This window comes from Aedes albopictus, chromosome 3 (genome assembly GCF_035046485.1).
Source record: "Aedes albopictus strain Foshan chromosome 3, AalbF5, whole genome shotgun sequence".
Taxonomy (NCBI): domain Eukaryota; kingdom Metazoa; phylum Arthropoda; class Insecta; order Diptera; family Culicidae; genus Aedes; species Aedes albopictus.
This window is the reverse complement of record NC_085138.1, coordinates 351,743,078-351,769,464: the sequence shown is the minus strand read 5'-3', so window position 1 is coordinate 351,769,464 and position 26,387 is coordinate 351,743,078. Positions and strand designations below refer to the sequence as shown.

Below are 26,387 nucleotides of genomic sequence, written 5' to 3'. Positions count from 1 at the left end.
TGGAGGAATCCTTGAAGGAATTCCTGGAGGAATCCTTGAAGGAATTCCTGGAGGAATCCTTGAAGGAATTCCTGGAGGAATCCTTGAAGGAATTCCTGGAGGAATTCTTGGAGGAATTCCTGGAGGAATCCTTGAAGGAATTCCTGGAGGAATCCTTGAAGAAATTCCGAAGAAATCCTTGCAGAAATTCCGGAGAAATTTTTGCAGAAATTCCTGGAGGATTCCATGAATTCCTGAAGAAATTTTAGAAAGAATTCCTTAAGGAATTATTGAAGGGATTTCTGGAGGAATCCTTGAAAGAATTTCTGGAGGAATCCTTGAAGGGCTTCCTGAAGAAATCTTTGAATGTATTCGTAAAAAAAAATCTTGAAGGAATTCCTAGAGGAATGCTTGAAGGATCTCTTGAAAAAATAGGGAACAAAATAGGACGTAATTAATAGGTACAAAACTGATTACACTCATTCAAAGAGGGTATTCTGCTTAGAGTTCGAAAATTCGGTACAAAAATGTAACAGCTAAATATTCTTGGAGTATCCAAAAGCGGTTAAAATCAGACAGGAGTCCCCGTCCCCACCGAAATGTTCACATCGTTGTTCTGGCAGCTGGTAATGTGAACTTTGCAGTGTATGTTCTGGCATACGTTCTGGGTTCCGGCCTAGGTTCCGGCTATAAAACCGCAATACCACACCCGATCATTCCAAAACAAATTACACTTATGTAGAAAGACGCGGGATAAAACAAAGTGAAAAGAAAAAGATGAAGAAATATACCTTATATATAGATAATAAATAATCAACAGCAACGCTTTTTATACAAACATCTGATAATAAGGCACATTCTGAAATAAGGTATATGTATCTTGTTCAATTTTTACAAAGAACTACAAAGCGATTACATTTCACTCTTGTGGAAATGTTGTTCTGTGTGAATTTCAAATGATCATGGATTTCTTTCCTTTCTTTTTCGGGATCCATAGCCCACTTCCAGCCGACTTAATTCGCATCGCATTGTATTGTTGTATTTATTATTACTTATCTCATTAATTACTAGCATTGTATTCATTCATGTTTTTGCTTGTTTGTTTGTTGTTGTTCTTTTCTTCCGTTTTGTTGTTGTTGCTATTTGTTTGTGTGTGTGTGTTTTTTTTTCTTGTGAAAAGGTAGTTCCTTTCTGCGTGTTTCAATGATCTCGATTTTCGTTTGATTGTTGTTTGTTTTTGACTTGTTTTGTCTTCAGTTTTCATTTCTTTTAATTAACGATGGCTTTTACGCGCGCGCAAAGATGTATGTGTGTGTGTGTGGATGACGATCCAGATCGCTCTTGGCACATTGCACTCCTTTTTTTTGTTTTGTTTGTTTGCTGTTCTCTCTTTACTACTTAATTATGCAAGGTAGGTAATTAGGTAATTCTTTTCCGGTCGTTTACCGACACTATCGCCTGCAAGCAGGGAGGAGCAGAGCGTTCCCGGAAAAGACAGGAAACGATATCAAGCACCTACAATACACTCAAGGGTGTCCTTTTGCCCCGTTTGTTGTCTGCACTTTTTTCTCTCTGCACTAGTACACGGGGAAACGAAACTAGCCAAAATTGACATAAAAAGAACTCAAAATTAGGTACTCTTCTATCACTACGGTTTTGGATACTATTTTGTTCTCAGTCTTCAATACTTTTCACTCAAAGCTGAAGTACGTCAAAACTACTCGCTTTTGAGTAAAATGGAACTTGAACGCATCAGCGCTTTTTGTTTTGCTTCCCATTTTCGCAAAGTATCCAAAAGGGAGTGTTGATGCAGTACTCAGCATTGGCTGAAAATTCATCACGTACGCCATATTGGATCAAATTGATGCGTGCATTCCGGGTAAGTTTTTCAATTTTCTCCTTTTTAACTATGTCCACTGATAACGCCAACTATATTTTTCAGAACACCCGACCGAACCGGCGGCACCGATGGAAACGTGTGCATGGATTTCAGTCGGGAAAATATTGAAACGACCTGCTGAAAATCATCTTTGCTGTTGCCGTCGCTCGGATTACAACATTTTCAATTGGTAGGTAATAAAATTATGTGCTTCTAACGATGCGTTTCTGACTGCTTGATTTCTTACCAGAACAGCATTCCCGATACCGATTCTGGAAACAAAATCTTCACAACAACGGAAGTACCTTGGAGGAGCACCGTGCGAGATCGGAACAATTAAGTGTGAAATTTGTGGCAAGTGAAATGTGATTGTATTTATTGAATTGTATTTGGATTCGAAATAAAATGAATAAATTAGTTATTGTATGCATTTCTTATATTGTAAAATGATCGAAACCCCTAACAAAATCATGAAATTTTCATGAAAAAAACAGCTTCAGCACAGGACTTGATTTTGAGTAATTTTAAACCAATATTAAGTAGTCCCGAAACACTTAAATTCATCCAAACTTATGTTCCAGTGAAATAACTCAAATTTGAGTTATATCGAAATAACTCAATTTTGACTGGTTGTACTTAGCTGTCAAGCTGAGTGAAAAATACCTAATTTTGAGTAGTTTCGTTTCCCCGTGTAGTGTACTATTGGAGGGTAATGTGTGTCTGTGTATAATTGTGTAAATTGTTGTTTTCCTAGCGAAATATCTTTCAGTGTATGTGTCTGGTTCGGTTCTATTCTCTTGAGGATTTGTTATTTTCATAATCTGCTCCGGTTCACTTAAAACTGTACTAAAAAGGGGTTTCCTGTTTTCTAAATTATTGTAGATCTATCCGTTATAATGTGTGTTTCGTTTGTTAGTTGTTCCCTATTAAGAATAGGACTGTAATTCGAGTGTAATTAATGGAATTTGTCTCCATTTGCAATTCAGCGTTTTGACATAAATAGAAGAACACTCTATCAAGAAGATTAGGCAATCGAGAGACACTGATAGCAGCGCACCAACACACTCTTATACTTCTGTGCAAAGGTACCGCCTTAGCTCACCAGGAGGCACCCTATGTATAGGACGAGGTCAGAGTTACAAATCTTTTCGATAAGAGGTCTTCGTATAATTCATAATTTATGACAAACAGCCATATAGCAAAGTAGAAAAGTGCCATTCATTGGGATTTGTATAAGGATTTGCTTGACGCAAGGAATCGATAAACTGAGAATGATACTCGTTTGAAAAGTCTATTAATGCGTAAGGATTTTTTTTCCATACAACAAGTTACATTTTTCTTCTTGTGTGACTGTGTTTACACTTACAAGCTATTACACATAATGACAAAAGTTGCGCTTTCTGCCTAAAAACGAAATTTGACCAATTTTGTTCCTACATTTTTTTTTCTTTCTTTTTTTAAATAGTAATTATAAGATCAGCTAACGGTTGCCTACATTTAGGATTAATTACAAAACGAAAAGGAAGAAGTTCATAAAAAACGAGACTACTTTTACGAGACAAAAAACAGAAAATATCTATATAAACAAAACTACACATCGTCCGTAACTTTTTGCATTTGAAATGTTTTTCCACTTTGATTCACACTCACGATTATCTCCGGTTATCTTCCTAGTAGTGTGGGTTGGGTTTTCTATTTATTCTGGTGTTGATTGAATGTCGAGATGCAGCACTCTCGCCACGTGCAAACCTAGTTTTAGTAAAACACCTGAATCTGATTCCTTTTGATTTCGCGTGTATCTTCCGCCAGTTTTGCCCAAAGGGAACGTTCAAAAATTACGTCCATATTTTGGGGGAGGGGGGGGGGGGGTCTAGAAAAGTGTGACAGTACATGTATTTGAAATAGGCAAATAGCGTGACAGAGGGGGGAGGGGGGTCTAGAAATCCCGAAAAACGATGGACGTAATATTTGAACCTTCCCAAACTAACCATTTCAAATGTCCGGCAAGTTACTTCTTCAAGCTGATTAGGAAGAAGGGATTATCTCTCTCTCTTTCTCTCTTCTTTTGTCATAATGTATAGGTGTGTGTGTCTGTATGTGTCAATCAATGTACATCGGTTCTCTGGCTTCGCTCTTTTTGTTTCCGCGCGCACTGACTTTCGTTCTCTTTCCACTCATCCACTCTTGATCTCGTCGCATCGCGTTCTTATTGGCTTCCGGTTTCTTTCGGTTCGGTTTCCCACGTTTCCCCCTCCATTTGTTTCCCCTTCTCGCGCGTTCGATTCGACTTTCCCCCCCGGTTATTAAACATTAAAAATATATAATATTTATATAGCAAAAAAAATAATAAAAATACTTCTTATCTTATGAATGGTAGGGCGCCACGTATATTGCTGGGAATAGTCCTTTCCGGTTGCCGATTTCGCCGTTCCACCAGTGCTCGTCGGAGCGATCCGTTACCGTGATGACGTCCCCTCGCCGGAAGTCCAGCTCACCGGACTCCTGCGCAACGAAGTCGTACAGAGCTTGCACCAACATCTGTGGAAAAATAATGACATAATTCGCATTGAAAAGCAAATCAGAAATATATACTAAACAAACAAGATATGCCTAAAGTTCTAAAAAAAATATACAAAACCTAATACCAATGTACAATATAATTAGGTCTTTGTATTCAGTTTACAAAACCAAATAGCATGAAATGAGCTCACCAGGGCCGGATTTACAAATGTGGGGGCCCGGGGCCACAGTGTTGTGGGGGCCCCTTGATTTTGAGAATTAATTTTTGCTCACAAATCTTGATAAAATATTAATAGTTCTTAAAAAAAGTGATAATCTCGTTGAAGAAGAATTTAAATCTAGGACAATTAGCATAACAAGAAATCGTTTAGGTGCCTACTTCATTTAATACATAACAACGTTGAGTTTTGAATTTCTAGTCATATCGTTCTCGAAATTATGAAAAGTAAAACGCACTTTTCGCGAGTGTGTTCGTGGCATCAGCATCATAAAATGAATTTAGTCGGAATATTTGAAGAGGTCTTCAGTTAACTTTAAAGCTGAAGTCTACGAAAATTTCGATGACAAACTGTAGCGCAAGCACCGAAGATAATTTGAAGCGAAATACTTGGAGCAGTTTTCGGAAAATTTGCTGATGGACTATCATGACTTCTTCGTTGAAGTTCGGAGCATAAGCTTCGGAACTAATGGAATTCCTGCCAGACAACATTTTTCTGGCGAAACTTCATGTAGCAATGTAAACCCTATTACAAACTATTGAAGTTTTTTTTTCGGAAATCTTTGATAAGTTTTCGATTTAATGTATGACTTATTTCTTATACAATTTCCTGTCAAATTTCTAGAAAATTTTTGACGGAGATCGCAAACGAATTTCAGTAAAAAATGCGAAAGTTTTTGAATTTTCAACTAATTTACACCCTTCATCCAGAAAGAAAATTTCTCAGGAAATCAATCATTACCTATCTTCTCTAAAAAAAATCGGACCGAATTAAATCAATTTGTAAAATTGTTTCAGCAGTTCTGAAATTTTATTTAAATAGTAAGATTGCCAAGCAAAATGTACTAGTTTGTCTGATTTTGATTAACTGCTTCGATTTTATTCAAATGACATTGGTTTCTATGGGGCCTTTCCCCCTAACTACATCATAAATTGGCGCGTATGTTGCTTTGTAAAATTAAACCCTGGATTTCCAAAAAGTGTACTAAATCCCAAAATAAATTCTTACAATTTTCTTGGGAAAATTGAGGCCTTATCGGTATACTTGCCAATTGACAGTAATTTGAAGCTCTTATGATAAAAAACACATTCAAGAGAAATTTCTTGACCTACTTTTCCTTTATTGTTTCACTTGTTCACATTTTTATTCGTGAAGTGAGATTTTGTGGGGGCCCCTGAAATGTGGGGGCCCGGGGCCCCGGCCCCCCTGGCCCCCCCTTAAATCCGGATCTGGAGCTCACCAATTCATATGTGTACATTTTCCCTATGAAAGTAAGACATTTTATGGCTGTTGGTATTTTTTAAGCTCCCTATAAATTATAAGGACGATATGTTTGATTTTTTTTATTAACAGGCAATCGGCACAAATCGCAAATCGACCACGATTTGATTGACGGACGGCACTTGTCAGACATCATCGACGTCAGGACCTATCGTGGCGCTAACATCGACTCCGACCATCAACTGGCGATGGTCAAACGCAGCACGGGCGGTAATAACTACAGTAAGGAATCCGGCAGAACGTGGAACGTTACGCCTGTAGATTTTCAGGCCTTTACTCACGGAAGTTCATGGATGACCTAGATTACTTATCTTTGGAAAATAGTGCTCTACACTCTACAGAACTATGCTCCATGAACCTAGATCTAGAGGATGTTACACCGCATCAGTAATGTAACAATAAACTGTTGATTACGCTTGTAGATCTTCAGGCCTTTACCTGGGAAGTTCTTGGAGGTCCTACAACAGCTTTGAAAGCTACTTCTCTACAGAACTATGCTCCATGGACCTGTAGGATAAGTAATACTCCAAGAATCACCCTGAGGAAACTCTCATTTAACCCTCTTAGTCCCATGGTGCATAACCAAACCTCCAGTCACCCTAGTCATGCTGTCTCCGAAGCAAAATTTTTATCATGATCGTCACTATTTGCGTTTAATCTTAGGTTCATCGCGTTGTTGTAGGCACTTTGTACAACACATGAGAATTATCTGTTATTACTTTGTAGACCTTGATGATCCAGCAATCGAATCATACCTTACCAGACGATCGCTGTGTGTGAAGATCGGGACGTACGAATCGAGGCCGTTCACAAATCTATCCGGAGTGCCACAAGGGAGCAACCTTGGACCACTACTGTTTTCGCTTTTCGTCAACGATGCATCTCTCATTCTTCCTCCAGGGACCAGACTCTTTTATGCCGATGACGCCAAAGTATACATCGTTGTTAGTGGATTGAACGATTGTCATTGCCTGCAGGTGTTACTAAATACCTTCGAATCGTGGTGCTCAAGAAACTGTTTGACGTTGAGTGTAGAGAAGTGCCATGTTATATCGTTCAGTAGGAAGCGACATCCAATTCGTTTCCCATATACACTGTGCGGAGCCAAACAAAAACGAATGCAATGTGTCCGTGATCTGGGTGTTCTGTTAGACGAAGAGCTGACATTCAACGTGCATTATAACGACATCGTCTCGAGAGCAAACAAGCAGCTTGGTTTTGTTCTTAAGATGAGCCAAGGATTCAGAGACACACTGTGCTTGAAGTCATTGTACTGTGCTCTGGTACGTTCCATTCTGGAATTTGCTGCTGTGGTATGGTGTCCATTTCACATAAGCTGGATAACTCGAATTGAATCTGTGCAGAAGAAATTCGTGCGATATGCCCTGAGAAATCTTCCCTGGCGTGATCCGGAAAACCTGCCTCCATACGCTGTCGTTTATTGGGGATCGATACTCTGGAGGACCGGCGTTGTGCGTCGCAAGCCACTTTTGTTGCAAAATTGCTCAAAGGTGAAATCGATTCGCATAACATATTGGCAAACATCGATATCTACGCCCCTGAGCGGCCCCTGCGTAACAGGAGTTTCGTTAGTCTCGGTAGCTCAAATACTTTATACGGGCAACATGATCCGACTAGACACATGACAATGAAATTCAGCCAAGTTTTTCCTATCTTCGACTTCAATATACAAACTTCGACGCTGTGTAACCGTTTTATAGAATATTTTAGACGTAATTAACTTTGTGCTGTTTATGTTTTAAGTATGTTTTTAAGTTTATATTCATTAAGACAATTTTTATGTCAGATGGATCAAATCAAATATAAATAAATAAATAGGGTATTGGTTCCCTTCTTAAGCATGTGGCTCCCATTTTCATCCTACGAAAAACAAAGGATTGAAGCGCTGTTTGTTTTGTTTCCTATTTTTGTATGTTTTGTTAGAAGTGAGCACCCATGAAAACAAAAAGAACGGAATCAATCGGTGCCGTAATCGCTTGTTTTCGAATAGGATGAATATGGGAGCGTGAGATTGATGATGGAACACATACCCTATGGTTGCCTACAGCAAAGTTACTTGGGATTAGAGGTGTGCGCCGATTTGAAATCGGTCGGCGGCGGAATTTTGCAATTGTTTGGCCGGCGGCGGCGGCGGAATTCACGGAAGAACTCCTAGAGGAATTTCCTGAGGAATTCTTAGAGGAACTACCGGAGGAACTCATAGAGGAATTCTCGGAGGAAACTCTGGTCATTCCATGTGCAACTCCCAGAAATACTTTTAGAGGAACTAGTAAATAAATTGCCGGAGGAGCTTTCGGAGGAATTTGTGGAGGTACTCCTAGAGAAATTGCCGAAGAAATTCGGACAGGAATTCAAGGAAGAACTCGTAGAGAAACTACCAGAGTTATTCCTAGATAAGTTCCCGGACGAACTCTTAAATGAACTCCCGGGAGAATTTCATGAGCAATTCCCGAAGAATTTTTTTAAAGAAATTCCCTGAGGAACTCATAGAGGAGGTCGTAGGGGAACTCGTGAAGGAGTTCCCGGAGGTACTCCTAAAAAAATCCCGGATGAACTCCCACATAAATTCCTGAGATAAGTTGTAGGGAAATTCTCGATGGAACTCTTAGAAGAATTCCCAGGAAATTCATGAAGAAATTCCCGGAAGAACTTCTAGAGAAATTCCCCGAGATACTTTTAGAGAAATTGCTGGGAGAACTCCTAGAGGAGCGTTCATGGAAACTACTGGATGTTATCTTGAAGATATCTTGAAGGAACTCCTTAGAGGAATTTCCGGAGGAACTCCTAAAGAACTATACAGGAATTTCCGGAAACACTTCTAGAGGAACGTCAGGAGAATTCTTAAAGGAATTCTCGGAGGATACTCCGGCATACCCAGTGCAACTTCTAGATAAAACTTGTAGAGCAACTCATAGTGAACTTGCCTGGGGAACCTCCGGTGAAACTCGTAAAGGTGTTCCCGAAGATATTCGAATTCCCAGAAGTACTCCCAGACGAGTTCCCGGGAGAACTTCTAGAGACAGTCACGGTGAAACTCTTAGTATACAATTCCCGAAAAAAAAATCGTTAAGGAATCCCTCAAGGAACTCGTAGAGCAATTCCCGGAAGAATTCCTGGAGGAAATCTTAGAGAAATTCCCACAGGAACTTCTACAACATTCCGGAGAAACCTCTGGAAGAATTTCAAGAAGAACTCTTAAAGATACTTCTGGAAGAATTCCAGGAGGAACTGCTACAGAAATTGCCGGAAGAACTCACAGAAGAATTCCCCAAAGAACTTCTAGTGGAATCACCGGAGTAAATTTCTGGTATTTCCAGTGCAAATTCTATGAACTCTCGAAGAAATTCCTGTAGAAATTTGTAAAGGAATTCCTGGATGAACTCGCTGAAGAACTCGAGGAGGAATTGCCGGAGGTGTTCCTTGAGGAAGTGCCGCACAAACTCCTAAAGGACTTCCCAGGAAGAATTTGCCGGAGGATCTCCTAAAATAATACCCGGAGTCACTTTTACAGGAATTTCTAGAGGAAGTACTACAAAAAGTCCCAGTGAAACTTCTGCAATGCCCGGAGAAACTTCTAGAGGATGTCTCGGAGGAAACTCTCAGAATTCCAGAAGAACCTTCTAGAGTTCCCGGAGGAACTCCTAGCGGAATTCTTGGCGAAAGTGCTGGAAGAATCCTCAAAAGAGTAGCTGGAGAAATTTCATCTCTTCTGGAGATGAAAACGACAAAAACATATATTTTAGAATCATTAGCATTTTCTTCAATCTTCGGAATCCGAAGATTCTTCCTGCAGCCTTCTGGAACCCCCAGTATCTTTGTGAACTCGATTTAATTCAATGGACAAACTTTTTCAATTTCAAAACATCGATGACGCGACATGCGAAGTTTAGAATTTAAAACAACTACCGGTGGAATTGAGCGTAATTTGATCTATTTTTAGCATTTCAAATTTTTAGAACTGTTGTAAATTTGGACCATAAGAATGGACCACCGCTGAAAACAACCTTACAAATGATATGTATGCAGATGACTCCAATGAATTGCTTGAAATATTGTAATGAAATAAATCAAGAAACAATATCAAGCATAACTTTTCAATCCGACGTAACTCGAGAATGTAAACAAATCCGGGTTTACTGCTGCATGCACGATTCATAAAGCAAATTGAAGAATCCACATCACAGTTTGATGATTTATTGCTTAATTTGTTTAACTAAGCATATTTTCCGAAACGACGTATCTAACTATTTTGATGTTTACAACTTTACTGATAGATACACCGTTTTGATATATGAGAAAACCAAACGACGTATCTAGCCAAAATCAAAAGTAACAGATACACCAAACTGGCACCATACAAAAGCGACGTATCTGGCATGACGTATCTCGAACCAACCCGGTGTATGTGTATTTTTGTCAAAATTCATTGTGAAAATGATATGGAATGAGTAGGTTTTGTTCTTTACCTAGTGCGTGCAATATCCCTGGTGATGTTAAGCACGAAAAAACTTATGAAAAGTCTTTTTATAAAAAACTATTTTAGTGAAATGGTCGTCAACATTGACCATGAATTTACTCAGATCAGTGAAAAAGTTAGATACGTCGATTTGAAAAATTATGCTTGATATAATTTTTCAATGCGTTTTTGAGATCGGCGTAGAAAATTGGAGTTCGGCGGCGTAAGCGGCGGCGTGCCGAAAAATAATCGGCGGCGGCGGCGTGAACCAAAAATCGGCGGCGGCGCACACCTCTACTTGGGATGTCAAGGGCCACCACGAGGTGACCTGACATATTCCGATTTCTACAACCGATAGGTGGCACTAGCTAGCCTAAAACTTTCATAAGATACACCGGGGCAAGTTGGAACGGGTGGAGCAAGATAAAACAGCGGGTTAACATGATGTTCTCCAGTTCGCATCGTACTCTTGTGCTGTGCGGACGTAAGCTCTCTCTGCTGCAGGAAGTTTTACTACCTAAAGCAATTCAACAGTACTTCTCAGTACTACCCACAATAGCACTTTTCAGCGCTAAATTTATACCTACTGATTCCTTTCCGATCCTTGCCTGGACCCGTGCCTTCGATTATTCGTTGGACCCGTTTACGGAAGTCAAATTCCGTGAAACGGTGGTAATCCTACTTGGACACCGATTAGGGAAAAAACCTCCTGGAAGGTCGCTTCTAATTAAATCATGGTTGCATCATCGAACAAAAGGAAGGGTGAATCCTTGAATTCACCGCTTCCTTCCAAAAAAGTCGGTTTCAAAACTGTCGCTAAACGCGGCAAAGTTAGAAGGAAAGGAGAACTTTCAGCTTCTCCGCTTCCTTCTACTAAAACAATTGTTTCGGATGAAAATTTCGTTGAAATGAGTAATCCTTATGAAACGCTGAACAATTTTTCGGAACAGCAAATTGAGGATGCCTCTAGCCCAGATACTTCAATTTCTGCTAAAAAACAACGGGTGCCGCCAATTGTGGTCAGCGTCTGTGAATTTGCTGGTTTTAGGCAGGAGATCTTGAACTCCATAAGGGGAATCAAGGTTTCCTTCCAAATTGCCAGGAAAGGAGACTGCCGCGTATTGCCGGAAACCCTGAAAGATCGGGATCTTCTTCTCAAGTAGCTTACTGAGAAGAAGCATAAATTTTTCACATACGATGACAGGTCTGCACGCTTGTTCAAAGTCGTATTAAAAGGTCTCTCTAGTGATGACAAATCACCTGAAGAGATCAAAACTGAACTCAACTTATTACTTGGATTCACTCCAGTCCAAGTAATAAAAATGAAAAAGAGAACCCGCTCTGAGAATCCTCGGCAGGGTATCTCTCAAGAATTTTATTTAGTTCACTTCAACAAAAGTGATCTAAATAACTTGAAATATTTAGAAAAGGCGAAGAAAATGTTTCTTGTCCAAGTGACATGGGAACATTTTCGTAAGCCTGGGGGAAATTTCCAGAACCCAACTCAGTGCCGTCAGTGCCAAGGTTGGGGGCACGGAACGAAACATTGCCACATGGATGCTAAATGCATGATTTGTGGAGGTTCTTCTCACGCCAAGGACGACTGTCCGGTAAGGGAAGATACCAGAAAGTTCAAATGTACGAATTGCGGTGGCAACCATAAGTCAAACTTTTGGGATTGCCCTATCCGCAAAAAAGTTGTCGAATCACGTGCCCGGCAGATGAATGGGAACGCTAGTCGTACCCGAAACTCTGCAGGTAGAATTTCTAACAACACAAATTCTTCCATCAACGATCTGTTGAATAATTTTCATACCGCTCGTACCTATTCGCCGGAGGTAGTTAACCACCAAACAAACCTTAGAGCGAATAATCTACCCTCCAGCAGTGGAGTGAGTAATATTTCTAATTTTGTTCAAACGAATCGAGCTACCTATGCCCATGTGGCTGCGGGTAAGCAAAATTCAAATAATTTCTATCACCAAACATCAAATTCGGAAAATGCACGTGATTCAGGCATGTCTGCTTCCGATTTTGACTTTTTATCTGAACAATTGCAACAAACGATTGATGCAATGTTCAAAACTCAAACTATGGCTGAAGCGGTTCAGGTTGGAGTAAAATTTACAAATAAAATAGTAATTGGATTACGTTTTGGTAATGGATCCAAGTAAATTTTTGAACATTTTAAATTGGAATGCTCGTTCTCTAAATGGCAAAGAGGATGAGCTATTCCATTTTTTAATGTGCATATTGCAGTTATTACTGAAACTTATCTAAAACCTGGGTCTTCAATCAAACGAAACCCAAACTATTTTATTTATAGAAATGATCGCCTAGATGGAGCATGTGGTGGAGTTGCTATCATCGTTGACAGGCGCATCAAGCACCAAATTTTTTCATCATTCGAAACCAAAGTTTTTGAAACTTTGGGTGTTTCTGTTGAAACAAACTTTGGTAAACATACTTTCATTGCGGCCTACTTACCTTTTCAATGCACTGGCCAGCAAATAGATTTTCTTAAATCTGATTTGCGAAAATTAACTCGCAACAGGCCCAAATTTTTCATAATTGGTGATTTTAATGCGAAACACCGCTCGTGGAATAATCTTCAGTCCAATTCAAACGGCAGGATTTTATTTGATCAGTGCTCTTCAGGATATTTTTCCATTCTATATCCCGATAGCCCCACTTGTTTTTCTTCTGCTAGAAATCCCTCAACAATTGATTTGGTCTTAACTGACTCAAGTCAGCATTGTAGCCAATTGATTACTCATGCTGACTTTGATTCTGACCATCTTCCTGTAACATTTCAAATTTCCCATGAAGCGATTTTTAATCCCATCAGCTCTACTTTCAATTATCACAGAGCTGACTGGGATACATATAAAGCATATGTACATCGATAGCCATTTAGATGTTAAAGTTTCATTGGAAACACATTTTGATATTAACAATGCCCTCGAAACTTTGACTAGTACTATAGTCGAAGCTAGAAGCGCATCAATACCAAAGTGTGAAGTCAAATTCGACTCAGTTATTATTGATGACGATCTGAAACTTCTGATCCGTCTTAAAAACGTGAGAAGAAGACAATTCCAACGAACTCGAGATCCTGCTTTGAAAGTAATCTGGCAGGATCTTCAGAAGGAAATTAAAAAACGTTTCACCGAATTGAGAAACAAAAATTTTGCAAATAAAGTTTCTCAATTAAACCCCGGCTCTAAGCCGTTTTGGAAATTGACAAAAATTTTGAAAAAGCCTCAGAAGCCTATTCCTGCGCTGAAAGAGGATAACAAAATATTATTATTTAATTCTGAAAAAGCAGAAAAACTTGCCAAACAGTTTGAAAGTGCGCATAATTTCAGTATAGGTCTCACTAGTCCAATAGAGCATCAGGTTGCCCGCGAATTCGAAAACATTCTCAATCATGAGAACATTTTCGACAATTCATTGGGCACTGATTTGGATGAAGTGAGATCTATTATAAAGAAGTTTAAGAATATGAAAGCTCCGGAATTTTCTATATTCTCATCAAAAAACTTCCAGAATGTTGCTTGTCATTTAACAAATGTTTTCAGTTAGCATATTTATTAACAAATGTTTTCAGTTAGCATATTTTCAGTTTATTTAACAAATGTTTTCAGTTGAAAAATGGAAAAATGCTAAAGTTGTTCCAATTTTGAAGCCTGACAAAAATCTTGCCGAAGCTTCTAGATATCGTCCAATTAGCTTACTGTCATCTATCAGTAAACTTTTTGAAAAACTTATTTTAAATAGAATGATGATTCATATTGATGAAAATTCTATTTTTGCCAATGAGCAGTTCGGATTCCGCCATGGTCATTCGACTACTCATCAACTTTTACGGGTAACGAATTTCATACGTTTCAATAAATCTGAAGGTTACTCCACTGGTGAAGCACTTCTTGACATAGAAAAGCATTCGATAGTGTTTGGCACGAAGGCTTGATCGTAAAATTGAAACATTTTAATTTTACACTATATATTATTAAAATTATTCAAAACTATTTATCGGATCGAACACTTCAGGTGAACAATCAAAATTCCAAGTCAGATAGATTACCTGTAAGAGCTGGTGTTCCACAAGGCAGCATACTGGGACCAATCTTATACAATATTTTTACCTCCGACTTACCTGATTTGCCACAGGGATGTCAAAAATCGTTATTTGCAGATGACACAGGTATCTCAGCCAAGGGGCGAAGTTTGCGTGTCATTTGTAGTAGATTGCAAAAAAGTTTAGATATTTTTTCTTCTTATTTGCAAAAATGGAAGATTTCTCCAAATGCTTCCAAAACTCAACTTGTCATATTCCTACATAAGCCAAGGACTCTTTATTTGAAACCCTCAAGTAGACATATTGTCACTATGAGGGGAACTCCAATAAATTGGTCGGAAGAAGTTAAGTATCTAGGGCTCTTACTAGATAAAAACTTAACTTTTAAAAACCACATAGAAAGTATTCAAACTAAGTGCAATAAATACATTAAGTGTTTATACCCACTTATTAATAGAAAATCAAAACTTTGTCGCAAAAACAAGTTTTTGATTTATAAACAAATTTTCAGACCGGCCATGCTGTACGCTGTCCCAATATGGTCGAGCTGTTGCAATACCAGAAAGAAGCAACTTCAGAGGATTCAAAATAAAATTTTGAAAATGATTCTGAAGTTGCCTCCCTGGTATAGCACTAATGAGTTGCATCAAATTTCTAATTTTGAAACATTGGAACAGATGTCAACTAAAATCATTGCCAACTTTCGTCAAAAATCGTTGCAGTCTTCTATTGCTACGATTAGTTCTTTGTATAATTAGTTTAAGTTAGGTTAGGGTTAGGATAAGTTGAAAAAATGTATTTCTGACACGCAGGTGAAAAATAAAGCCTTCAAAAAATCTTAACTGCAACAGCAAATGAAATGTAATATGTTATTAATTAGTATTGATAATAGCTTAAATTTATTTCACCCAATTAGGATGATAGTGTGTTATAATACACAGAACACCTAGATTAAGTTGAAGAATGTAAAAATTGATTGAGATACTAAGATTATTAAAAAAAAAAAAAAACATGATGTTCTCCAATGATGATGAAAAGCTTGAACACATAGTTTTTGATTCAAACAATCTTTTAACGAAAGAAAATTTTTGATAACTATTTCAAAACTTCGCGTTTTATTTTGCCCCATCCATTTCAACTTGCTTATCTTAGAATCCTTTTCACACAGAAAGCTGACAGATAACTGGACCTTGTACCGACTTTTCGAACCCTCTAAGCAGAATACCCTCTTCAAATGAGTGTAATCAGTTTCGTTCCTTTTAATTCCGCCCTATTTTGCTTATCCTTTGACAGATACGCATATTTCGACTACCACTTGTAATCTTCCTCAGTGTCAGTTATCCACTGAAGAAGTCATCGCATTCACCCCGCTTATATACCAAAATCCTACCGCTACTATTGTTAGGGAATATTCAAATATTACGTCCATCGTTATTCGAGATTCCTAGACCCCCTCCCCCCTCTGTCACGCACTTTTCCTATACCCAATACACCTACTGTCACACTTTTCTAGGGCGGAATTAAAAGGTACGAAACTGATTACATTCATTCGAAGATAACTGGACGTTTAATTCAAAATTCCACCGATAGGCGGTGCTGGTGAGCATGTAAACTCTCGTATTTCTCTGCATCCTGAACACTGTACTTGGAAAGATAGTGAGTTTAGCAAAGTTTTTTGATAGATCAAATACTAACTGACGGAGAGCCTTATAGTTCAAAATTCTGATCCTGATTACTTGGCACGATAGTTCTCCGACATAGTTGTTTAGTAGATAAAGAGTTTACAGTTGATGCTCCGTTTAATGCGAGATTTCGCTAAAAGGTAACGCTAGTTTGCTAAAACAATTTCTCAAAATGTTTTCAAAAGCTGTAATTGTGTGGTAGTAACGCCGCAGTGTCCCACCCCTGCACCACTTGAGTTTGACAATACGTAAATCGACATCGATCAACGATCGGCTCAGTCGGCAAACGCTTTCGTCGAGCAAGCACCGCATCGAAGCTCGGCCTCTTTCGTCGCCCGACAGTCAAGCGAGCAGGTTGTAAAGCAAGCCCTCCGCTTACGAGTGCGAACAGCAAATGGCGGAATTCCACATTTGGCGTTCCTTCCAGGAGTAAAATTTCCGCCACTTTCAGTTTCAGTTCGCTTTACTCGTAAGCGGGGGGCAATGCTTAGTGATAAATTAGTCCATTGATTTGTGAAGAAAATAACGTTTTTCCGCAGTGCGTTGTAGTGGATTTTTGCTAGTCGCGAGTGTAAATGAAAGGTGGTGAAAAACGGAAGCTGCTGCTGCCTTTTTGGAGCTGTGGAAATTGGAGACCCGTGAGTGAACTTTTCCTGCTTCGTGAATCAGCCGGAACCCCGGATACGGACTTACCGGACATTACAGGTCAGTGTTAAACTGAAATGGAGTGGAAAGAAGTGCTCTAGGATGCACGCGATTTTTTTTTTTAGGTTAGATTTTTTTCTTATACAGTACAGTCGCGTTGCGATGCGAAGTGAATGATCCCCATATTTAGGTTAGGTGCCAAAGAATGAGTTATAAGCATCTTATCCTTAAACTATTTAAATTAAAGGAAATTGAAATTTGTTAAATGCTTGGGAGCATTGTAAACGTGCATAGAAGCAAGACATAACGGAAAATTTTAGGAAAAAGACAAGTGTTTGACATTTACAACTCTGGTTTTCTTTCAATCTTTTCTACAGGGGAAAAACAATTGGAGTGAATATATTATCAGTTTTCTAAAGAACGACCAAACATTTTCATTCATATTCAAACATTTTTACGTGCCTGGGAAGATCGACTGAATTGTTGTTGAGTTAATTTAGTCTAATACTTTGAAAGGTAATTTTTTGCTTCGAATTCTAGATTTTATACGGTATTCTTGAAGTTAATAGGAATCATTTTTAATAGGTTATCATTTTTCAAAAGGTTTTAGTGTATTCATACAATTGTGCATTCCAGATGAGTAATATATTATTTCACTTTTCAAGATCGAGATTTTCAACAAGTCAATGATTTAAATTATCGTTGAATTATATGGTGTATGATGTGGTAAAATAAATGGTCTTTTTTTACATTCATAGTGATGGTCTCAACTGAACGAAGTTAAAGTAGAATGTATTTAGCGTCGCTTGCAATACGAAAAGTCTTCTTTTGTGCTTGCTTTGGAAATCCATGGAATCTTTCGGCAGAACCGCTATTTTATATTCGCTGGATCAATGGACCAGCATGACGATTATTCTTGTTGAATAATCTAACATTCCAGTAGTTTTATATAGCTATTAAACGAAGCGAGCACCGCTCTAGATTGCGCTGAATCGGGATGATCAGCATGATGATTATTCTGGTTGAATAATCTAAATGTTAACTGTTTTTTTGGCTTTCGCTGGATCAGGTGGTCCAGCATGATGATTATTCTTGTTGAATAATCAAATATTTCACTAAGTAAAGAAGGCAAACAGATTTGTTGTGCCCAATAGAAAACCGGTACGGTATTTGGTATTCGCTGGATCAGGTGGACCAGCATGATGATTATTCTAGTTGAATAGTCCGATTTTCACTGAGTAAGGATGGATAGTAGATTGTCGTGCCCAATCAAACACCGTTCTACACATACCGAGTTAAAAACATTTGTGATTTGCGCTGAATCGGGATGACCAGCATGATGTGAATTATGTGAATAACGTTCACTGGCTCAGGATGACCAGGGTGATTGGTGTGTTAGGTGGAACACCATGCTTATTTTATATACGCTGGGTCAGATAGACCAGCATGATGATTATTCTAGTTGAATAATCTAACATTCCACTAGTCCAGGATGGCTAGTGCAACTGGTATATTGAAAGACATTCTCTCATTTAGCGAATGGTACAGTTCAGCAGCTTAAGTACCCACATACCAACGTTAATTTTTTTTTCGCTGAATTGCTATTGCGATTTTTTTTTTCGACTTAGACTTTGATGCGATAAATTTCGTCGTACTCATATTTCGCTTTCGATTTCGCTGTCAATCTCAGTCGCAGGGTTTTTGCAACTCGCCCGATAATGTGACAGTTTTCGCCGGCCGTCTCAATGTTTACCATTAAGGTCTTTTGTTCTCGGTCCACCAGCTGGTCATGTTTACACAACAAAACCAGCTGGTTCACCGATGTTTACGTTCATCCTTATTGTTCTCGGCTACCAGCTGTTTATGTTTTCATAACAAAATCAGCTGGTTTCGCCTGAAACGGGGAAAGAAGGCGAAAATGTGTCATAAATGTTAGGTTAGTACCATATTAGGGCGAGTTCAATTTCGTCGCCAAAGTCTGATTATTCGTAAAAAATACAATATGATCTGCACGGCAATTATTGAAGTGAAATAATTCGAGATTCCTTTCCCTCATAGTTGCTAGAGTAACCATGTTTGGCCATGCGAACAAAGATTCTAATTTAAGCTGCCCAGAGCCAGCAAGCAAAGAAGAAGATATAAGAAACCAAAGAAAAAAACGAGCGTTAAGGAAATGCGTTTTCAAGAAAAAGTGAATGCTTAGCATGCCTTTGCTACAATAATAATTTAACATGGCGTTCAGTTGAGACGATTTCTATTGCCACACTCCACTCATGAAGAAAATTGTCACTCTCGTAGGCTCTCCTACGACTTATTCCATTGATTTCATTAAGAAAGTATGTTGGAAATCATTTGAGTTTATCTACATCACTAGAGCAGTTCTCGTTTGATAATCACCAGAAATTAATTGTTTATTGATAGTTTATGTTTGTTGATAGTTTGTCTTGGATTCGTCAAAAGTGATGGTGCCCTACAGCTGACATAAAAAAAATGGTTGATATTACCCTAAGGACTAAGAAATAAACAATCTGACAATTGGATTTACATCGTTTCCAAAAAAAATAACATTTTAGAAGCACAGTTTGATACAATAGTTCTGTAACTGTGGGAAAGATGGGATGTAGTCTAGAAAGGCACATTTCAGATCAAAATTTTACCTATGTCAGGTTACATAGATTTCAGATTCGCGTTTTATCAACTGTTTCAGATGGCGGGAAAATATGTTCGGTTGCCGCAAGGGCATGAATCAGAATATGAAGAAAATTCTGGTTCCGAGGATGACGTACTTGATGTAAACACCGAATCGTTTTCATCTGAGGTTGAACAAGCAGTTCAATCTATCAACACGGTCCAAGGTGATGACAGTCAACCTTCAACATCGTTAACAGATCACCGCCTCAGGGTGGTCGAAAAGGCCATTGTCGATATGGCCCAAGCACTCATCGATAAAGAGAGAGAGAATAAAAAGCAACATACAAATGATCCGAATTGGGGATACATCGGAAACCATCAAAACGAGAATGCAGAGGTCCATTCGGGGGGCCTGTCCATTAGGTTTGATCAACTGCGTCCGTTCCCGAAAGATATACCATCAAATCGAATGTGGGAAGAATGGCGAAAATACCTAGAAAATTTCGAAATCGCCGCATCTCTTCAACAGATAAAGGAACCAGACAGGCTCGCAAAGGTCTTGTTCCTTGCCGTAGGAGACGACTTGCAGAACATCATTAGAGCGGCAAGATTACGTCCAAATCTGGAGGGCCCTGACTGTTACAAGGTTTTTGTTAACAATGTCGACAACTACCTACGCTCAATGACTGATGCTACGACGGAGCACGAATCCTTTTTGGCTATGCGTCAAGAAGTCGGAGAACTAGCCGTAAACTTCCATGCTCGGCTGGTTGCTCGTGCAAGATTGTGTAATTACGGACGGGAAGTTGAGGAACGTTTCGTGCGATCACAATTGGTTAAGGGACTGCGAGATCAAGAAATAGCCAAAGCTGCTCGGCTATACAACTACGATACCGACTTTATCGTCCAAGCAGCCACTCGAAGCGAAGTCTGTGAACCATTGGCTGGACCTTCATCTACCGGAGCCGTATTAGCGGTCAACCACGAGACTGATTCGGAACGCATGTCACGAAAGAGGACGTTCTCTCAACGCGAAAGACAGTACGGCAGGAACCAGAATATCAACTATCGGGGCAGCAGCTACCGTAGCGCCAGTTATCGTGGCGCTGCTAACCGCACACCTCACGTAAACAGAGATAAGAGTGACAAGAAGCAAGGACGGTTTGGACGTGGTAAGCGGAGTAAGTGTTCTCGTTGCGGCCGCTGGAACCATGAAGACCCTCAACTTTGTCCAGCGCTTCGAGCAGAGTGCTTCGGATGCCGCAGTACCGGCCACTTTGCGTCAATGTGCCGTTACAAGGGAGACAGCCAGGTCCATAACGTGGAGGACAAACTCATGGAAGACGAGGTATGATATTTCTCTTTCAAGCGTAATTGATTATTTGAATAAGGTGGGTTTTAAATAAAAGTGAATTCGTTGTTTAATTTTAATCATAGAGTCTATCTGTTCGTACCCTGACCCTGGAGGATGTGTTAATTGACTGCAGCGTAGGTGCCTCCAGTTCCATTAGGTTCTTAATTGACTCTGGCGCTGACGTAAACATTATTGGCGGGGTAGATTGGATGATCTTGGAGTCCGAGCTGTCAAAAGGCCTGGCACATTTGAGCCCAATCAACAAAGAATCGAAGAAAATTACAGCGTATGCTTCTGACAGTCCAATGAATATTCTTTGTTCATTTGAAGCAGAAGTCTCCGTAAGAGATTCTGCAACAACGCCGGTGACAGCAGAGTTTATGGTCGTTCCTAGCGGACGACGCTCCGCATCCTGGGAAGATCAACGGCCAGTCAGTTGAATGTACTTCGGGTAGGCCACGCCGTTAATTCATGTGGCACAATTGAAACCCCATTTCCGAAAATGCCTGGCGTTAAGGTTAAATTCAACATCGACCCTACTGTGACACCCTCAAGAAATGCTTACTATAATGTTCCGGCTGCCTTTCGAAGTGCTGCACGAAGACGGCTCAAAGAAATGGAGACTCAGGGTATCATTGAGAGAGTCCAAGAGGCCCCTAGATGGATAAGTGGAATGTCCGCTGTCCCCAAAGGACAAAATGATTTCCGCTTAGTCGTCAATATGAGGGCTCCAAACAAGGCGATTAAGAGGGAGTATTACAGATTCCCACTCATACAAGAAATGAAAATCAAACTCCACGGCGCGAGATTTTTTTCAAAACTCGACTTGTCAAACGCATATTACCATTTAGAACTGAGCAAGGATTCTCGTGAGTTGACAACATTTCTTGCCGAAAATGGAATGTTCCGGTTTACTCGGCTCATGTTTGGAGTAAACTGCGCGCCGGAAATATTCCAGCGCGAAATGTGTCGCATTTTGGAAGGCATACCTAACGTAATAGTATACATGGACGACATTCTCGTTTTCGCGGAAACTCTTGAGCAGCTGAGAGCGACGGTTGCCCACGTTATGCGAATCCTTAGAAACAATAATCTAACCCTAAACGCATCTAAATGTCAACTTGATCAGGAAAGGGTTACATTCTTGGGCCATGACTTGGACGCTCAAGGTTTTCACATTGAGGAGTCCAAGGTGAAACACATAAAGCAATTCCGGCAACCGACAACGCACTCTGAGCTCCGAAGTTTTCTAGGTCTGGCTTCCTTTGTCAGCCCTTACATTCAGAGCTACGCAAATATGGCGGGACCTCTATGGAATGTCGTTACTGGAAAATCATGGAACTGGGGTGAAGACCAAACGAAGGCATTCAATCAGATCAAACAGAGTATAACCCAATGCACGTCATCCTTGGGATATTTCTCAGACTCAGACAAAACTGTTTTGTTTACGGATGCTTCGCCTATTGCGTTAGGGGCAGTCTTAGTACAAGAGGACATCCATGGAGTGTCACGGATTATTAGTTTTGCTTCTAAAGGATTAACCCCGACGGAGAAAAGATATCCCCAAAATCAAAGAGAGGCGTTGAGCGCGGTCTGGGCAGTGGAGTATTTCTCCTTCTATTTGCTGGGGAGACACTTCACCTTGAAAACGGATGCCAAAGGAGTTGCCTTCATACTCAACAGAACTCGCGAAGATTCGAAGCGTGCTTTAACACGAGCGGATGGATGGGCTCTACGACTCAGTCCGTACAGCTATGACATTGAATATGTGAGAGGTAGCGAAAACATTGTCGACCCATCATCCCGTCTCTATGAAGGAAGTGATGCCCCTTTTGATGACGTCAAGAGTCCTTGGGAAGTAGCTTGCCTCGAAGCCAATGCGGTCGAATTTTTGACGGAGGAAGAAATTTGTTCCGAAACCATGCGCGATGAAGTCTTGCAGAGAGTTCTACTGGCCCTGCAGGATAACGATTGGCCAGGCGATTTGAAGTTGTTTCAGGCGGTTGCTAGTGATTTGTCCATTGAAAGGGGTATCTTGACGAAGAAAGGTTGTGCGGTCATACCGTCAGCTCTCCGGAATAAGGCGCTAGAAGTAGCTCATAAAGGACATCCGCAAGCAGCAAAACTCAAAAGCATACTGAGAGAACGCATTTGGTGGCCAGGTATGACTGTTCAGGCTGAAGAGTGGGTTAGGTCGTGTTCGCTATGCTCATTGAATGGTACGTAATATAAGATTCTTTTCCATACTGTATTTGACATTTTTCAATTTTCCAGGGTTACCAGAAAAGCCCACACCTATGCGTAGAATAATGGCTCCGAAAAACGTGTGGGAAACGATTGCGATGGACTTTAACGGCCCGTACTTAAAGTTTGGTGGAATATTAGTTCTGGTCATCATTGATTACAGATCGCGATATATATTTGCACAGCCTGTCAAGTCGACTAATTTCGAATTCACCAAAAAGGTCCTTGAGGAAGTCTTTAATCGAGAAGGCTTTCCCCGATTCATAAAAACTGACAATGGTCCGCCCTTCAACGGTGATGAATTCAAACAATACTGCAATGCACGTGGTATTCAAAATGTTTTCTCGACCCCTCTGTTTCCTCAGCAGAATGGCCTTGTTGAGAACAGTATGAAGCTTATTAACAGGGCTAGGTCTGCTGCACTCACCGATAGTACTAGCTACTCTATTGAGCTTCAACAGGCCATCCAAGCTCACAACTCTTCCGCCCACTCAGTTACGGGAGTGCCTCCTGAAGAGCTGTTATCGGGTCGCAAAATCCGACGTCGGCTTCCGCTATTAACAAGTTCTAAAGTGCACCACAATGATGAGGTTATCAACCGTCGGGATTACGACGCGAAGACTAAGGGGAAAATCAATGAGGATTCGAAGCGTGGCGCCCGAGAATGCCGCATTCGACCCGGAGATACGGTAGTCGTTGCTCGACAGACGCGGATGAAAGGAGAGTCAAGGTTTCTCCCTACAAGGTACACGGTTGTAGAACAGCGCAGTGGTAACCTGACCTTAGTAGACGATGATGGTGGAGAACTAAGGAGACATGTAACTCAGACTCGGAAAGTTCACGAATGGAGGGATCGTACACTGCCTCGAGAATCTTCTGGCGAGCGACTGCAATCACGGGAAACTGCTAACGAATCAGCTGAATCGTCTGCTGATGTGACAAGGCTGGTACCAAGACCGATCAGACAATTAAGATTACCAAAACATTTGAAAGACTATGTTTGTGCAGTGGAAGAGATGTAGTGAGATAAGTATCATTTTGTCAGGATAAAACACTTCGCACAACTTTCATGTTAAAATGTTTCTTTTAACAAACACATACAAAAAAAAGAAGATTTTTTTTAAATAAACGTTCGTTGTATTCATGTTTTTTTTTCTAGTTAGATAGTTCAAAATAATTAGATTTATTCTCAGTTTTCTGCTTCAGTGCTACACATAAACTTGATTAACCCTTTCAAGACGTAATTTTCATCTTTCCGGATGCAACCTTGTTGGTCTAGAACACGTTGGTAAAAGTCAGTTTGTCAACTGGATTATGTGACCCATCCGTCTACAAAGGGTTGAAAACCAATTATAAGGAACTGTTCCTGTTTATTAAGTTTTTTTCTTTTTATGAGAAGTGGGTGGATGGGTGGTAGTAACGCCGCAGTGTCCCACTCCTGCACCACTTGAGTTTGACAATACGTAAATCGACATCGATCAACGACCGGCTCAGTCGGCAAACGCTTTCGTCGAGCAAGCACCGCATCGAAGCTCGGCCTCTTTCGTCGCCCGACAGTCAAGCGAGCAGGTTGTAAAGCAAGCCCTCCGCTTACGAGTGCGAACAGCAAATGGCGGAATTCCACAGTAATGTTCCTCCTTTTGAACTTATTTCTACCGAATTACATATATATTTTTTCGAATATCATAGGCGCCAACTTAGGGGGACGATTTTTCGGTTTTCCCATACAAAAAATCAGAAAAAATCAGGCTTTGCTCTCCCTAATAATTTGACTAAGTTGGCGCGTCTGTCGAATATCAATATATTAGTCAACTGGTGGCGTGGCGTCATCTGATTACGTGATAGAAGCTCGAATCAAATGGTCAATCAACTGAAAGCCCTTGTTAAACCAAGCAACCTTATGATTTTCAAATAACTCAACGCACATATGTACAAATGGGTAGATTATTGGTTAAATTGGGGAAAAATCCACAGCTCAGATGAGATTTGAACTCACGACCCTTATTCGCTAGACAAGTGCTTTACCAACTAAGCTACCGAGCCAATTAGGGTGTCATGATGCATCACTAAACTTTCGAACGAATCATTGACTTTTTGCTTTTCAATGATTGTTTGCCTCGCGTTTTTGAAGTGATAAAAAACTGTCAATCTTGCAGCCACGCAGCAGAAAAAGTATCATCGCAATCACTACGAGTGAGCAAATAGGATGATACTTTTCCATACGACTATTCGCTTTAGTGGCCGAGAATTATGACTTTGAAATTTCGAGCCACATATCCAACATGGCTGCCGATGCTGATGATGCTGTAAAAAACGTTAAGAGAAACCATAAAAAAAATCCGAAAAAATAGGAATACCCGAACAAAATTCCAAGAGGAATCCCCAATGAATTCCAAGAGAAATTTCTGAGTGAATTTTAGGAGGAATCTTCGAATGAATTCTAGAAGGAATCCCTAAATAAAGTCCAGGAGAAATTCCAGGAGGAAACAGCTAAGGGATTCCAGGAGGAATCCACGACGGAATATCAGGAGGAATCCCCGAAAGAATTCCAGCAGCCTCGAAGAAAATCTAGAAGGAAACTCCAAAAGAAAATCATCTTCCCCGAGGGAACTTCAAGAGGAATCCCCGACAGAATTCCAGGATAAATTCCCGATGGAAGAAACTCGAGGAGGAATTGCCGAATGAAGTCCATGGGAACCCCTGAAGGAAGTCCAGGAGGAATCCCCGAATAAATTACAGTAGAAATCCCTGCAGGAATTCGAGAGGGAATTTCCGAAGGAATCTCCGAATGTTTTCCAGGCGAAATCCTCGAAGGATTTTCAGCGGAATCTCTCAAAGGGAATCTTCCCGGGTAGAGGGAAGAATTTGCAGGAGGTATCCCCTAAAGAATTCCTGGAGGAATTCCAGAAGGAATTCCTGGATGAATTCTTGTAGAAACTCCATGAAAGATCCCTAAAGAATATCTTGGAGATATGCCTGATTATAATCCTGAAGCAATTATAATTTCATAATCATTATTGAAGGAACTCCTACAAGATTCCCTGAAGGAGCTCCTGTAGGAATTCCTGAAAAAGCTTCTGGAGAAATCTCTGACTCCTGGAAAAATCGCAATTTTAATCTACAATCTGAAGGAACCTCAGGAGCGATTCAAGAAAAATGCCTAACTTCTCTTGGAATCCCCTATGGATATCCTGAAGGAATCTTAGAAGGAACTCTTACATAGGAATCTCTAAAAAACCTCTAAGGAAATCCCTGAATTCTCCTGGAGGTATCTTTGGATACTGCCTTAAGGTTATCTTGAGGAACTCCTGAAGAGAATTTTGAAGGAAGTTCCGTGGAATCCCTGAAGAAGTTCAGAACGAATCTCTGAAGAACCATCTGCAAAAATCCCTGAAA

The 26,387-nt window shown here is 40.1% G+C and overlaps 1 protein-coding gene and 1 long non-coding RNA gene across 3 annotated transcripts in view; one reads left to right on the top strand and one right to left on the bottom strand.

Moving 5' to 3' along the window:
• The first annotated feature begins 1,560 nt into the window (after positions 1–1,560).
• LOC134289432 (uncharacterized) lies at positions 1,561–2,279 on the top strand. 2 transcript variants are annotated; one of them, XR_009998519.1, is made up of 2 exons: positions 1,561–2,048; positions 2,114–2,279. It is a non-coding gene; the product is annotated as an uncharacterized LOC134289432 (long non-coding RNA). The 2 variants fall into 2 exon arrangements; XR_009998518.1 differs by having other exon boundaries at positions 2,109–2,279.
• Positions 2,280–3,962: 1,683 nt separating this feature from the next.
• LOC109432682 (growth factor receptor-bound protein 2) overlaps positions 3,963–26,387 on the bottom strand; it is a 56,173-nt gene continuing 33,748 nt past the window's right edge. Inside the window, exon 5 of the mRNA XM_062855348.1 lies at positions 3,963–4,396. Within this exon, the coding sequence (XP_062711332.1) occupies positions 4,223–4,396 (174 nt within the window). The 3' untranslated portion in view covers positions 3,963–4,222. The remainder of the gene's footprint in view (positions 4,397–26,387) is intronic.